At 32.9% G+C, this 15,144-nt stretch overlaps 9 protein-coding genes across 9 annotated transcripts; 6 read left to right on the top strand and 3 right to left on the bottom strand.

Moving 5' to 3' along the window:
• The first annotated feature begins 97 nt into the window (after nucleotides 1–97).
• On the top strand, nucleotides 98–1,615 carry NAEGRDRAFT_82952 (obtusifoliol 14alpha-demethylase). The gene has a single exon (XM_002681632.1). The coding sequence runs from the start codon at nucleotides 119–121 to the stop codon at nucleotides 1,565–1,567; it is 1,449 nt and encodes a 482-aa protein (XP_002681678.1). The 5' UTR covers nucleotides 98–118; the 3' UTR covers nucleotides 1,568–1,615.
• Nucleotides 1,616–1,922: 307 nt separating this feature from the next.
• Nucleotides 1,923–2,828, top strand: NAEGRDRAFT_35288 (uncharacterized protein). The gene has a single exon (XM_002681633.1). It carries the CDS (start codon nucleotides 2,386–2,388, stop codon nucleotides 2,815–2,817), a length of 432 nt encoding a protein of 143 aa, XP_002681679.1. The 5' UTR covers nucleotides 1,923–2,385; the 3' UTR covers nucleotides 2,818–2,828.
• Nucleotides 2,829–2,843: 15 nt separating this feature from the next.
• NAEGRDRAFT_56939 (uncharacterized protein) lies at nucleotides 2,844–4,122 on the bottom strand (the record flags this gene model as incomplete). Its single annotated transcript, XM_002681799.1, has 1 exon — nucleotides 2,844–4,122. One exon carries the CDS (start codon nucleotides 4,120–4,122, stop codon nucleotides 2,875–2,877), a length of 1,248 nt encoding a protein of 415 aa, XP_002681845.1. The 3' UTR covers nucleotides 2,844–2,874.
• A 748-nt stretch (nucleotides 4,123–4,870) lies between these two features.
• On the top strand, nucleotides 4,871–6,336 carry NAEGRDRAFT_63080 (uncharacterized protein; the record flags this gene model as incomplete). The annotated part of the gene is made up of 3 exons (XM_002681634.1): nucleotides 4,871–5,810; nucleotides 5,856–6,007; nucleotides 6,070–6,336. The coding sequence occupies 3 exons, from the start codon at nucleotides 4,871–4,873 to the stop codon at nucleotides 6,334–6,336; spliced, it is 1,359 nt and encodes a 452-aa protein (XP_002681680.1).
• A 72-nt stretch (nucleotides 6,337–6,408) lies between these two features.
• NAEGRDRAFT_63081 (uncharacterized protein) lies at nucleotides 6,409–7,639 on the top strand (the record flags this gene model as incomplete). The annotated part of the gene is made up of 3 exons (XM_002681635.1): nucleotides 6,409–7,053; nucleotides 7,093–7,305; nucleotides 7,355–7,639. 3 exons carry the CDS (start codon nucleotides 6,409–6,411, stop codon nucleotides 7,637–7,639), a joined length of 1,143 nt encoding a protein of 380 aa, XP_002681681.1.
• A 412-nt stretch (nucleotides 7,640–8,051) lies between these two features.
• On the top strand, nucleotides 8,052–8,528 carry NAEGRDRAFT_63082 (uncharacterized protein; the record flags this gene model as incomplete). Its single annotated transcript, XM_002681636.1, has 1 exon — nucleotides 8,052–8,528. The coding sequence occupies one exon, from the start codon at nucleotides 8,052–8,054 to the stop codon at nucleotides 8,526–8,528; it is 477 nt and encodes a 158-aa protein (XP_002681682.1).
• Nucleotides 8,529–8,909: 381 nt separating this feature from the next.
• Nucleotides 8,910–10,172, top strand: NAEGRDRAFT_1670 (uncharacterized protein; the record flags this gene model as incomplete). Its single annotated transcript, XM_002681637.1, has 1 exon — nucleotides 8,910–10,172. A coding segment is annotated over one exon (1,263 nt), but the record flags the coding sequence as incomplete, so codon positions are not given.
• A 134-nt stretch (nucleotides 10,173–10,306) lies between these two features.
• Nucleotides 10,307–12,418, bottom strand: AM12 (uncharacterized protein). The gene is made up of 3 exons (XM_002681800.1): nucleotides 11,919–12,418; nucleotides 11,444–11,867; nucleotides 10,307–11,399 (listed from the first exon to the last, which is right to left on the bottom strand). The coding sequence occupies exons 1-3, from the start codon at nucleotides 12,187–12,189 to the stop codon at nucleotides 10,325–10,327; spliced, it is 1,770 nt and encodes a 589-aa protein (XP_002681846.1). The 5' UTR covers nucleotides 12,190–12,418; the 3' UTR covers nucleotides 10,307–10,324.
• A 276-nt stretch (nucleotides 12,419–12,694) lies between these two features.
• On the bottom strand, nucleotides 12,695–15,061 carry NAEGRDRAFT_63085 (uncharacterized protein; the record flags this gene model as incomplete). Its single annotated transcript, XM_002681801.1, has 1 exon — nucleotides 12,695–15,061. The coding sequence occupies one exon, from the start codon at nucleotides 15,059–15,061 to the stop codon at nucleotides 12,695–12,697; it is 2,367 nt and encodes a 788-aa protein (XP_002681847.1).
• Between the last annotated feature and the right edge of the window lie 83 nt (nucleotides 15,062–15,144).

The raw sequence follows: 15,144 nt of genomic DNA on the forward strand, positions 1-15,144 counted from the left end.
AAACACTATTTATTTGTTGATCGAGTGAATGTTCGGATTGCGTTGAACTCACCAGCCACCAAATAAATTTCACAGCGCATTTGTTTTGAATAAAAAAATAACACATAATACACACATCATGGACGAAATAGGTGTGCTTGATATCGTCTTGGCACTTGTTGTTGCCGGATTTTTGTTCCTGGTTATTCGTTACTTTAGTTCACAAAAGGGAAAGAAGAGTGAACCACCTAGAGTACCAAACTTCCTTCCATACTTTGGTTCATTTGTTGGCTTTGCCAAGAACCCAGTTGGTTTCATTATTGAAAATAGCAAAAAGTATGGTGATGTCTTTACTGCCACAATTCTCGGTAAGGAAATGACCTTTTTGAATCACCCAAAGATTTTGGAAACTTTCTTCAAGGCTACTGATAATGAACTTTCTTTGAGAGATGTTTACAAATTCATGAGACCAGTCTTTGGTGCAGGTGTCGTTTATGATGCTGATTCCACTGAACGTATGATGGAACAAGTCAAGTTTGTTTCATCTGGTCTTACCACTGCTCGTTTCCGTGTCTTTGTTGATATCTTTGAAGATGAAGTTAGACGTAGAGTTGATGTTTTGGGCAAGGAAGGAACTGTTAATATTGTTGAATTGTTATCTGATTTGATTATTTTCACTGCTTCTCGTTGTTTGTTAGGTGATGAAGTTAGAGAATATTTGAGTTCAAAGAATTTGGGTAAACTTTATCACGATATTGATGAAGGTATTAGTCCATTGTCTTTCTTCTATCCATCACTTCCTGCAGGTAGACGTGACACTGCTAGAAAGGCTATTGGTGAAATTTTCCAAGAATTATTAGATAAGAGAAGAGAAGAACACAAGAAGAATCCAGAACGTTTGTTGGATGAATCAAAGATGGACGTTGTTGATCATTTGCTTACTCAAAAGTATAAGGATGGTCAAGAATTGACTGATGTTCACAGAATTGGTGTTTTGATTGCTGGTTTGTTTGCTGGTCAACACACTTCTTCAATTACTAGCAGTTGGACTTTGATGAGTGTTATTGCTGATAAGAGAGTTTTAGGAAAGGTTAGAGCTGAACAAGATGAAATTATGGGTTCCGATGCCAAGTTGGATTATGAAAAGGTTATGAAAATGGATTATCTTGAAGCCTGTATGAAGGAAGCCCTCAGAATGTATCCACCTTTGATCATGATTATGAGAATGGCCAGAAAGCCAAGACAATGCGAAGAATTCATTATTCCAAAGGGTAACATTTTGGTTGTTTCTCCATCTGTTGCTGGTAGATGTACTGATACTTTCACTAGTCCAGATGTTTTCAGACCAGAACGTTTGACTGAAGATAAGGAACAAGACAAATTCAAGTATGGTAATGTTCCATTTGGTGCTGGTCGTCACAAATGTATTGGTGAAAACTTTGCTCTCCTCCAAGTTAAGAGTATTATTAGTATTTTATTGAGATATTATGATATGGAATATATGGGCAATATTCCAGAACCATCTTACTCTTCACTCGTTGTTGGTCCTGCTCCTCCAAACATGGTCAAGTACAAGCTCAGAAAATAATTGTAACACTATTTATTTATAAAAACACAAAAATTTTAAAATTCATTTAAATGATTAGTATTTCAATACTATTATATTGAGGATAACATTTCGAAAATCAAAAACCAATAGGTGATCTTACTGTACCTAATTGAAGTTGAAGTAAAAAAAACATTGTAAAAAAATGTCTGCATTGAATCTATTGAAAAATGCACTCAATCAAACAAAAAATCAAAAACAAGAATTAAAACAATCTGTGGAAAATAATAGTAGCACCAATAAACCTAAATGGGTGAGGAAAGGTGAATTGGAGCAAGCTAGAGAACGTCAATATTTTGAAAAGCAAGGAATTAAAAGAAAACACGAGTCGGTTAATGTAAATAATGATGATGAACAACAACAATCAACAACTGCAACCTCTTCTTCATCGGAAGGTATCAATACAACCTCCGAAGAACCATCTAAAAAATTAAAACTCACGAAATAATAATACTGACAATGATGATGACAATTCTTTGGAGACTATTCCAAGATTTGAAGTATTTAGATTGTTACGTTCCTATGGTGAACCAATAACGTTATTTGGCGAAACTGATGAATTCCGATTGATACGTTTGAAAAACATTCAAACTACTAGAGGTGAATTTATTGGGCAACAAAATGACTTTGCCAAAGCATTGAAGGAAAGAGAACAAGAAGTTGTGGATGAAGTAGCAATTGGAGAAGCATCATCTGAAGCCAACTCCTCAAATAAGGACATTGTAAAATATATTGGAGTGATACCAAAGAAACAAGATGAGGATTCGTATGATTTTATTTTACGTGTACTGAGACGACTCATGAAGGAATGGAGATATAAATTGGATGATTTGCCAGAACATGTTAAAAAATCAGCAAAAGGTAAACATGACGCAACAATTTACAAGCAAACAAAGAGTTATATCAAGCCACTTTTTAAATTATTGAAAAAGAGACAATTGGCAGATGAAATTGTTCAATCTTTGGAACCAATTTGTTCCTTCATGGCTGAGAAGGAATATGTAAAAGCAAATGATGTTTATATGGAGCTTGCTATTGGTAATCAACCTTGGCCAATTGGTGTTACCATGGTTGGTATTCACGCTAGAACTGCGCGTGAAAGAATTGGTTCAGATAAGATTAAGCACATCCTCAACGATGAAGATCAACGAAGATATGTTCAAAGTGTTAAGAGATTAATGACCCTAGCTCAACAATTGTATCCATCAGTTCCAAGTAAAATGGTTGAATAAGATGTCTTTTCAATATTGTTTTAATTGAAATAATTTATATTGAATTTATTGATAATATTATCTCTTTCGTGCCTCAACTAAAAAGTAATGTGGTGCATAGACTGTTGTTTCACTATCATACTTCTGGGTAATGAAAATATCACAAAATCCTGTATTCCACAAATTCTTTTCAAACTCGAGTTTTCTATCCAAAATCTTGTCAATTCCATCATTATTTACATGTTCTGTCTTGAAAAAGAGAGTACCTCCATGTCTCAAAATTCTATAATATTCTACTAAGAGTCTCTTATTTCCCAGAATGTTGTGCCCAATAAAATTGAGAACAACCCTCAAGAATCTATTCGAAGGGAATGCCATTAATGTCTTTACATCGAATGCGTCTCCAACGACGTCTGGATTTTCCTTAATATCAATATCGAGTGTGAAATAATTCTCCTTTCGAATAGTTGTATCATTATGCTTATCACCAATGATGAAAGCTTCTCCTCTGAATTGGGAAAAGGTTCTCTTATTGAAATGTAGAGGAGCCTTTTTGATATTCATTGAACCTTCATTTGAAGTGAAAGAAACAACTTCCAAATTCTTCTCCAACCACAAATCAGCAATGGTCAACTTGCCATTATCTATTAATACAGTTATATACGGTTCATATTCCATAATTGCTTTTGGATAAATGACATTGATCCAAGCAAATGAGAAGCCAATACACTTGGCCAATTTTTCCTGATTGACATGATCTGGAATAAAAGTTCTATTCTTCAACCATTCATAACCATCAAAGTCATAATCTTCCTCATTCAAAAATTGTAAACTCCAAAATTTAGCCAAGAATAAATAACCTCTCGATAGTGTCCACAGTTTCGAATGAAATTTTTTATCCCTTCCATATTTGAAATCTGAAAGTAATTCCAATAAATCATCTTGAATATTCTCCACTGATTCTTCCAAGAGAATGGAATGCAATTGTTTAATCATTGGTTCCTCGTCTCCCTCTACATAGGTCAGATCTTCCATTTTACTGAATACTTGAGCTGTATTGTCGAACAATTCCAATACTAGAGGATCCTTCTCAATGTAAATTTCTTCACAATGATGTTTACAACAGTGGTGATGCTTTTGATCGTGATTGGAACAAGTATTGTCATCCTTTTTGATTGTTGTTGTTTTTGATTTCAAACTCTCTTCCGATGATTGAATCTGTTCACCATTCTGAGAATCATTTAGAGTTTCTTTGTGATGATCATGATCATCGTGATGGTGGTGATGACTTCCACAGCATCCATCACTATTATCTCTATCACACATTTTTTATTATTTGAATATTGAGAATAACCTTGCTTCTGTGGATAATGACCATAGAAGAACAAGGAACAATATCCTTTGAAACATATTTAAAAAACAACTTATTAATTAAATAATAATTTTTAATACAATTCCCTTCCGAGTTTTTGTTATTGTACAGTTTATTCCTTGGCAATGGCATCGTAATGTTCAACAGTGAAGAAACGATCAATCCAATATATACTGAAAACAAGACTGGCAATATAACCGTATTTAATGACTTGTCTCTTATCTTGCAAAGCAGAGTGCTTTGGGAATTGACGCTATTTAATTAATTAATACATTATCATCATCAAATATTAAATTATCATCATGAAATTATATTTAAAAAATTCCGCATTAATTCCAATATTATTAATTATTATTATCAATCTACTTCTTCTTCATAGAGGATGGTAATACCTACCTGTCCAGAACCAGCAGCATTAGAGTTGAAACGCTTGGTGACTGTGTTCAAACAGACAGAAATACTCTTCTTGACAAACTTATTCATTTTTTAAAATATTTATTTTTTGATGATAATTGGCCGATACTTGAACAAGGAAGAATAGCAGAAACATCACCAAGAAATTAATTGCAGAGCTGTACAATGTTGAAATTATTTTATGAGAATATTTACCTTAGCATTGTCAATTTATTTTCACTCTTCTTTGTGTATTAGATCATTACATTTCAATACCAAATGTTGCTGATTGTACAATAATTTAAAAAAATGAGAGCCTTATTTTCAAAGACTAAGGAGCCTAAAACTCCAACTTCACCATCTTCGCCAATGACTCCATCCTCCTCATCTTCACACTTGAGCAATTCCAATACACCAGATAAAACTCTCTCACCACTCGGTAGAAAGCTATCTTTCACATCAAGTTTTCATACTCCAAAGAGGAAGGATTCAAATAGTACACACATGAGTCCTTCTGCCCTCTCAACAAAGGAGTCCTATCATATGGCCTTCTGTGAGAATACACATTCTACACCAATAAGAAACATCAATATGGATCCTGCTACAACAACAGAGAAGGATTCTATTTTCAACAAGTATGATTACGATGAGGATGGTAATATTTTAGATCCACTGGTATTATTAATGGATAAGGAAGATGTTTTTATTGCCTCGTCAACATTTGGAAGACAAAAGGGAAATGATTTTGAGGAGTGTATATTAGTGTTTGGAAAATTAAACATGTACAGAATTATTAAGGATGCCACATACAAACCAAAATTATCAGAGATGGAATTGGAAGTGGATGAAGAAATCCAATCAAGAAAAGGTTCACTTAGAAAAGTAGCAAGAGAGGAAGAATTTGAAAGACTTGGAGCAAAGGATGTCACATCACTTCCACCAGAGGATGCTAAAAATCCACTCTTTATAAATGACAATGTATTCATTCAAACGGATATTACAGAACCATTCGAAGGAGTTGGATACAGATCAAGATGGGTGGTTAAGTGGAAGATTCCTTGGTGTATGGTAAACTCAATTCAAAAATGTGAGACCAATGATAGACAATTGGAGATTATATTACATGTAGTGGGAAGTGCAACTGGATTTTCAAAAAAGGAATACATCTGCACATCACCTGCCGATAGAGAAGTGTGGTACTTTACACTTTCGAATGTTTTCCAAGCTTATAATAAGGAATATTTTGAGAGTATGTATTTGGTTTATGATTAGATGGAATATTAATTCAAATTAGCAATGATTGTTCATGCACCAGAAGTTTATCAATACCATCTCTTCCTTCAAAAGGGAGATGATCAAAAACGAGCCATTGTTTTTTCAAATAAGAGACTTTACAATGCCAAGATGGCCATAGGAGAAGCTGACGAAAAGAAAATTAAATTGAGAGTAAGTTGTTGTTCAAACTTAAATAAGGAACATTATATTTAATATATCGAAATTGAAAACAGTATGGTGTTCCTATTGAGCATATTAAGTTCATTAAGAGATTTTCAAAAACTCCAAACGCACTCTGCATTGTTTTCGACAAGAAAAAGGCATCAAAAGATAAGAGTACCAAAGGGTCTGTTTCAGAAAACTATGTCTTTACAACAAGTGATGAGATTACATGTCTTGAGATGATAAAGGAATTAGCTATGGTTTTTCACATGATAACCAAAACAGAAATTACATACGAATTCGTTGAGGGATCAGCTACCAAGGGTGATACAGAGTAGTACCAATACACACAGTTGTCTTATTAATAAAAATTAAAATTCAAAAAAAATTCCTCATCATACAAAGAAACAATGGCCAGTCATGAATCTGCTGATGATGTGATTGAAAAGGTCGATGAAATGATCGATTTAATTTCAAAATTTAGATCATCAGTACATACAATATTTACGGAATTAAATCCGCATAATCGTACTCTTGTTTCTCATCAAGTTTCCGTACCAAATATTATAAAGGAAGAAAATCCAGAGGCATCACACAGTGAGCCTACACCATACCGAACTCATATATCATCATGTTTTCAACATGCATCATCTTATTTAGCAAAATTAAAGGATTACCAAAAAGTTAATTTAACCAGCTCTAAATATTCAGGCTTGAAGACAATATTGAATGGAAGTGTGGATCGTCAAGGAGTTGATAAATTAAAATCCAAAGTAGATTCTACTTTACAAACACTATCAAAGGAAATTGAAAAGAAGAGATATGTAAGAGAAGATCCTGGTGATTTGGAATTGTTCGAAACTCCAAGAAAGGAGAGAATGAAAACTTCACCAAACTCTGTCATTCACAAAATTTCCAAGAGGGATGAATCATCCTACAAGGACCCTCAAGAGTTACTTTCCGAATTGAAAGACAAATCTGGAAAATTCCACAACTATTTTAGTATTGTAGATCTTCTTAGTATTCACAAGGATGATAATCATTGCTCGGTATTTGTATGTTTTTTATAATGCAATTATTAACATTCCAATTAGTTAAGGGTTACTGATATTATGATTGTCAATATTTTATTCCGTGACAATATGACACCTTATGAAGCAAATGCCTTTTCCATTCATGAAAATGTTTATGAGACCTCAATTTCAGAACATAAGATTTTCAGGCAAGTTAGTAAGACTTTCTGTCAAGCTCTTGATTTTTACACTACCCATCCAGTTTATAAAGCCATTCCATTCCAAGCCTTTATGGTAAGTTCTTCAAGCTAAGATATTGAATCTAATGTTTTATGGAAAATAGATTTACCTTTGTTTGTACAGAAAATTATTTATGGATAAATGTTCTCATAAGAATTGTAATTGTATCATGTCACCTCCACACATTATGGATTTGCCTTACTTTAGAGATTTTGAAACAGGTATTGCCTATCACATTCAACATATTCCAGTTAATAGAAGAGTTGACCTCAATCTTCCATTCACATCAGAATACAAGCAAAAAGAAATCAAAAAGAATACCGAGACGCCATCTATGAATACACCAATGAGTACATCCAATCAAACACCTCAAGTAAATGAACTCTAAATATTATGATCCACATTTGGTTTAAATTCAAGGGCAGTATTTTTATCAGTACCAGGTAATGAACGAGTATGCTCTCTATTTCTACCTAACATGTTGCTGTTGGATGTTTTAATTCCCAAAGAATAAGAAATCCATTGTTTTAAAATGTTTAAATTCTTGACAATATTGAAAATTTCCCAAATAAATATTTGAATTCTTTGGACTGGTGGCATTTCTTCAAATTTTGAATATTCCACATTGGAGGTATTAGTATCCCCTTTACTTTCCGATTCTTTTTGTTCTATATTATTGTGACTCATTTAGACTCTTCACTTTTTAAATGTAGCTGTACAAAGTAGAGATGGGAAGAAAAACAATCAATTTTTCAAAGTAATTTTTTTAATGAATTTAAAATTTTATTCTTGAATAAAAAATGCGTTTGGGTTCCGTCTGTTCATTGGTTGCCAGAAAACCATCCCAACAACAACTTTCATCAGCAACATCTAGAGTTGTTTTGCAATGCAAGCAAAATCAATATAAATTCTTGATGAATCAAACTTTCAATAATACAACAATTAAACGTTCATATAGCGAAGCCGCTGAAGAAGAGGAAGATGATGAAACTAAACTCAGAAGACAACTCGCTAACCTTCCAAAACCTCTCCTAGACCCACTTATCGTTCCGAGAAGAAGAAGAGGAATAACTGTGGAATCATTTTTAAAGAATATCGGTAAAGGATGCGAAGAACATGTAGATAAATTTACTTCATGGGAAGATTTGTTCACCTCCAAGTCTCTCAAATTGAAGGTTAAGGAAATACCAGTTGCCCAACGTCGTTGGATTTTGAAATGGTTGGAAAGATATAGAAAGGGCGAAGTTCCAGGATATCCACAAACCTACTTGCATTAATTTCTCAATCTACAAAAGTAGTGTGAAATGTGTTAGTTGTTGCTGTTTACTTTGGATACATCTCTCTCTAATTATTATTATTACTTATCATCATCGGTATACTACTGCTACACCATTATCTCGATTTTTTGAAAAAAAGCTTTAAGGCAATAAAAAAATACTATTTAAAAATTAATTATTCATCATAATTATTATTATTAAATAGATTTATAGTTGCCATTTTAATTTGATTTAATTTGATTATTATTTCAAAAAGAAAAAACAATAATAGTAAAATTCTATTTTTAAAAACTTTAAAAAAAAATGAATGGTAATAACAGACCAACAAATGGACAAGTGATGAGTGATGACTTGGAAGAATACTCGGAAAATCCATGTATTGTAGATTTATTTGATAAGAGAAATAAATTTCTAACGGAACAATCACTAGCCGTGGATACTACAAGCCTACAATCTGAAGTGTATGGACAAGATGTTCAACGTATTGGATGGGAAGTTAGTATTAAGAAGTCCCGATCAAATTATAGACTTGAAAGAATGAAGACGTATGATAAAGCACTGGAAAAGAATGCTGATGAGAGTAAACCAATTGGTGATTTGTGTGATATGGAGAGTAAATTACACTTTCCGACAGATGAAAAATGTTGCTTTTATTCGTTTAAATCAAATTCTAGACAAACACCATGCTCGTTTACTCACTTTCAATTGAGACATATGATAGCAGCAACTTCGCCTACTGATGTATATTATATGAATGATAATTCAATTCATCATTGGAATTCTATAACAAGAACAACTCAACAAGCTGATGGAAAATTATCAAATTCGAAAGTATCAATGGATCTCAGGAAGGGAAAGGGAATTGTAAAGGATTTAACTTATATGGATTCGGAAGCTTCAGGAATTTTAATATCAACACTTAATGCTAATTACCCATATCTGGTAGCTGGTGGATTTAAAGGAGAAATTGTAATTATGAATTTAGAGAATGATGGAGAGGTTATTTACAATAACCGAATATCACACTCTGCCAACTCTATAACAAATTATTTAGATTTGAAGGGAAATTCATTGTTAGTGTCAAGTAATGATGGGTTTGTTAGAAAGTTTGATCTTCCTACAATGGACATGATTTCAGCAGTATCTTTTGATTATTGTATCAATAATTCAGTGACTCAGTCAAAGAATGGTAAATTAATGGCATGCATTGGAGATACTTATGAAGTTGTTGTTTGTGATCAGGAGGGAACACCTTCATCCATGATGAAACTTTCTGGGCATATGGACTTTAGTTTTGCCATTGATTGGAATCCTGTAAATGAATATCAATTCACCACAGGAAGTCAAGATAAATTGGTTTGTGTTTGGGATATCAGAAAGCCAACAGGTCCTGTTCATACAATTCCTGGCATTATAGGAGCCATTAGATCTGTAAGGTATTCTGAGGATGGTCAATTTTTGGCCTCATCAGAACCAGCAGACTTTGTACATGTTTATGATGTAAATAGTGAATTTAGCAGAGAACATGTTATAGATATTTATGGAGAAATTGTTGGTATTGCATTCAGTAGGAATGATGGTGGACAGAGTCTTTATATTGGCATTTATGATAGACATTTTAGATCACTCATGGAATTATCGAGATATTCATCCAGATCCCTTAGTTCAAGCTTTGATTCATTGTTAATATAATCATGTCACAATTACATTTTAACTTGTTTTCTTTTTTCTGCCTACCATATACAGATAATGAAGATAATCTCGTAGAGATAGTAAATATTCTAATGTACACAAGTTTATTTTCTTCTTGGGATTGGAGGAGGTGAACGAGCTGCACCAGATGTCGTACTCGATTCAGAATCAGTACTTGTTCTTGGTGGAGGTAAAGGTTTGGCAGAAGAATCTGATTTGGATGCAAAACGTGATGGAAGAGGAGGCTTATTAAATGTTAAATTTCCAGAAGGGACTGGTGGAAGAGTTGGTCGATCCTCTTGTGGCTTTCTTGGTGGAATTGTAAAAGTGGTTGTTGGAGAGCTCTCAGAACGAGGTGATTCAAGAACAGTAGCTCTTCTAGGAGGAAGTGGTTTTGGAGGCTTCTTTTCGAGACCTACATCAAAACAAACATCTCCTGCTTTCATTACTCGTGAGAGTCTTTTAATCTCTGCTGTTGCCTCTCTACTATTACTTATTGAACTCATACTGTCCATGACTGAAAGAACACTCTTCGATGAATCAGATCGATTGGCAAACACTGATCTTGATGTTTCTCTGCTTGGAGGTTTAGGTAAAGTAATAGGTTTAGATTCTGTATCACTCGGAGTTGTTTCAACACTATTGCCTGATGAAGGATTAATTACTGAAGGAGAATGTCTTTTTGGAAGAGGAGGTTTTTTAACAGAACTTGTTGGTAGCTGTGGAAGTGTTGTACTCGTTGGTGTTGAAGATGTTGATGATGGACTTGGGAGAGTTTTTGAGGTAGTAGGAGTTGTTGGACTCATGTCAGTATTCACACTAATTTTTGGTTTGGTTGAAGGTGGTTTTGGAGTTTCTTTCTTTGTTCCAACTAATTCATCCTTTCCTCCAAAGAAGAATTCATATTCTGCAATAAGACTTTCAGTGAGACTTGTTGCAAATCTGGCTTCACTCAATTGCATTTGAAGAACGTTGCAATACATTGGTGGTGGACGAAGGATATTTGGTGCAAATACAATGGCTAAATTTGAGGCATCCATTTTGTTAATTGAAGAATTGTTGTGAATGGTATTCAAAAATTTACACAACTTTTTCAAAACGAAATAATTTGATCTTGGAAGGAAACGAAGAACATTTCTAATAACTTTCAATCTTACTTCATCATCTGGAATACCATCACTGTAATAATATTAGCTCAATAATACTTGTTTTTGTGAACTTACCTAGCAATAAACATATCGTAATGGTCAAATGTCATGAGTGGTTCAGGTAATTCTCTAATATACATTTTCAATAAACTGGAAACATTATTAATAGTATTTTGAGGAAATATTTCAACAAAATTCATTCCTACAATTTCCAACAAGTTAGTATAAAGATTTTGTCTATTCAATGCAACAAATGGAACACTGTCAGGAGGAACATTACTTGGATAAAAGTAAACTAAAAACTTTTGAATGAGATGATTTTCTCTCATATTATAGTTGGAAATTTCATCATCATCCGCAGTTGGTGTTCCCAAACTATCATCATCAGAATCAGAATCATAATCATTTGTCTTTGGAACATTGTCATATTTTCCCTTGATGAGTTGTTCCTTGAGAGCACTAATACTAGCAGCTTGACCACTCAACCTGAAAATACCCTCTAAGTAAAATAGATATTAGAAATTCAATGTACATGTATATAAAAACAAACCTGTCGTTGGACAATCATTGTTATTTTCAAGCCAATTCAAACATAACCACAATAGTTTTGGATAGATAACAAAACGTTTTCCACCAGTGGCTGTTTCATCTTCCTCCTGAATGAGAAGAGAGGTACGAATTGATGTAATTTGCGTCTTGAGTGGTTGTCCAAATATATGATTAGGATCAAATTCCTTGTTCTTATTCTTCTTCTTTTTACTCTTCTTCTTTTCAGAAAAGTTTCCAGCATCAGCTGCGGAAGACAATTTCAAAAATCCCATTTTCTATTATATTATATTATATACTCTACTTGTCAATTTATAATTAATTAAATATATTTAATAATGTAGAATAATAATAATTAAATTATATATATACAAAAATTCCTCTCCAACTATATATCCTTCTCTCTCAAATAATAATAATAATTTTTACTACTACTACGACTATTACTAATAATAATAACAACACAAACTATCAAAACCTCCGGAGAAAAAGATTAGAAAATATGTGATGTTTTCTTTTTTCAGAGAGAGTTTCAGAAAATATTTTTTTATCTGATAATTTTTGTGCTGGATTTTGTGATTTGTGTGGTAAAAACGTTCGCAATATTGAATGTGTTTGACACTTTTTGATTCGTTGCATTGATCTGTCAACTGCTAGTTCTGTTTTGGGAGTGGGCAACTGATTTTATTGTTAATGAAGGTCATGGAATGTTATTTTCAAGTTTAGGGTATTTAAAATAGAGAGTGTTAGCGAGGGTTTACAATTGTTTTGATTGTATATTTAGAAAGTTTGTTGGTGATCTTCTGCAAATATGCCAATTTTTCTCTTTACTCTGTTTAATAGAGCCTCTTCAATAGAGCTTGTTCCATTGACATAAAGTTCTTCTACCCATAATATTTCATTTACCCAAGGAGAAATAATTTGATTGTCTATAAGATATTCCACAATTTCCAATATTTCCATCTCTAGTTTTTGATTAATGCTTACTCGGTAAAGAATTTGCAAATGTTGCACCAGTTTTGGAGCTAGTTCAGCCATATTTCTTCTGTCTATTAAACAAGTGGAAAAGGCGTTAACATATAATTCGTCTAACTTGTCAATATGAGTTGAACCTTGTTTAAAGTTAGTAAAGCATTCTATTGTTTCAAACATAGCATTGATTGATTCATTCAAAATTACAAGAGATCTCTCACCACCATTAAGAGCAACATCGTTTCTAATAATCCTATTACATGCCCAAAAAGCTTGCGACATTTTATCCACGATTATATTAGGAATCCAAAGCATGTCATCTTCAAAATCTTCCATATCAGCAATCTCCTTAATAATTATTGGCAAAATGTAATCATAGATAAAATCCTTCTTTCCTCCTTCATTGATAGAATTATTAGTCAACATGTCCATGGAGAGATGAGTGTGTAATATTCCAATTTCACTCAAAGTTCCAAGCAATGTGAATAGTGAATGATATTGTGTGTATGCAAATGGATCTCCAATCTTAATGAGAATTCGTATTAGATTGGCAAGAAATGAATAGGAGTGTTTGTTGAAAGCTTCAAGTAGAGCTTTTCTTTCTATCCATCTGCAAATTTCTATCAACACCACCGTAAGTGGCACAATCATTGAATTAAACAGTTCCTGTATGCTGTAGCTTGACATTTCTTCTGTCTTTTCCTTAATATAGGAAAGAAGTTTCTCACATAGTACATTATCATTAATTAATTGAAATGCGTTTCCGATTAAGAGGAGGCATTGATTAATATTCTTCTTATGTAGGTTTGTTTTTTCTTCCTCGTTTTCAACTGTTAAATATTCCATCGTTTCATTCACACACACAGTTTCGAATAAATTGTTAATCTTGAATTTCAAACCTTCCAAAATTGATTCACTAATTTCTGATTTGCTAATATTCAGACTGTTAGTAATGCCTTTCAACAAGGCACAATAATCTGTGATATCATTACTACTCAATTCATGAGATTTAATGATACAATCAAGTAAATCATCAGAATAATAATTAGTTTTTGAAAAGAAAAGACCAAGGGCCTTCTTGGTGACTAATCTTATATCCCTATTCTCAGAGGAGAGTAATTTCTTACAAATTTGAATAATTGCAGAGACTTGATTCTTAACATTTTGAGTTTCAATCGAAGATAAATCAATTAGAGAAATACTGTCGAGAGCTGTTATGATAGATCTTTTTGCCAATAAATCTCCACTCTCCAACTCACTCTGTTGTTGCAAAGTGTCAAATATGAAATCCTTAAAGAGAGCTGCTACGTAAGATTTGTTTTTAAAGGCAGAAGGATCTTGTTTACAATCATAGTTCAATATATTACTAATCATTCGTAATATTTTGTGTTTGATTACCCAAACAGTCTTTCCATAATTATTTCTAATTCTTGGAAATAAATTTTCAGATATAATGGTAGAATCATCTTTGGTGTTCTTGATTTGTGCCAAATCATTCTCCATCATATCTAGAATGCATTTTGCAAAATTAATTGACAAGTGAAACAATTTTCCAAGTAATGTGAATAATTTTTTTGTAACATTTGTCTTCTTCTTTGTAGAACTAGCCTCAGCAAAGTTATAGAGACAAAAAATGAAATATCGTGCCAGTAAAAGACCGAAAGCCTGATTTTTGTAATAGTTTTTAGCCTTAAGTTCATAATCATCCTCTGTAGGTGTTGTTATATATTCAATAAATTGATTCCAATAATAAAAGAGATCGGTCAATAACCAACTATTTGCTCCTGATAAATAACTTTCAGGATTTTCTTTCAACAATTGATTCTTTCTTTCCAAAAAGTAATTAGAAACCGTTAACAATAGAAAACATGGTGGAAATTCAGTAAATCCGACATGTGAAATTGGTTTTCTACACTTTAAAACTTCAGCATGCACCTTTACAATAAAATGTAAAACAACTTTTTGCCAATTCTCCAAATTATCAATTCCACATTCGAATGGTTCCACTTCGGCACCTTTCCTCACCTCTTGATAAATATGGTTTGCACAACGAAAGAATTGGGGTATAATTCTCTCCTCTGCATAATCCATAAATTGACAAAACTCTCTCACTTCACAATTCATCCAATTACACGAAATGGCTGTGGAAAGGTAGTAATAAATTAGAATAATCATTTTCATGCAAGCTTGTTGCTCAGTATCCGAATCATATACTTCCGAATATACTTTCAACTCATTTTCATCACACAACTTTCCTA

Source organism: Naegleria gruberi, assembly GCF_000004985.1.
Source record: "Naegleria gruberi genomic scaffold NAEGRscaffold_5, whole genome shotgun sequence".
Taxonomy (NCBI): domain Eukaryota; phylum Heterolobosea; class Eutetramitea; order Acrasida; family Naegleriidae; genus Naegleria; species Naegleria gruberi.

Coding starts and splice junctions, on each gene's coding strand:
- AM12 (XM_002681800.1), bottom strand. CDS start 12,189: ATGGGATTTTTGAAATTGTCTTCCGCAGCTGATGCTGGAAACTTTTCT. Junction 11,868..11,918: donor CAATGATTGTCCAACGACAG/GTTTGTTTTTAT, acceptor TATTTTACTTAG/AGGGTATTTTCAGGTTGAGT. Junction 11,400..11,443: donor TACGATATGTTTATTGCTAG/GTAAGTTCACAA, acceptor ATATTATTACAG/TGATGGTATTCCAGATGATG.
- NAEGRDRAFT_82952 (XM_002681632.1), top strand. CDS start 119: ATGGACGAAATAGGTGTGCTTGATATCGTCTTGGCACTTGTTGTTGCC.
- NAEGRDRAFT_35288 (XM_002681633.1), top strand. CDS start 2,386: ATGAAGGAATGGAGATATAAATTGGATGATTTGCCAGAACATGTTAAA.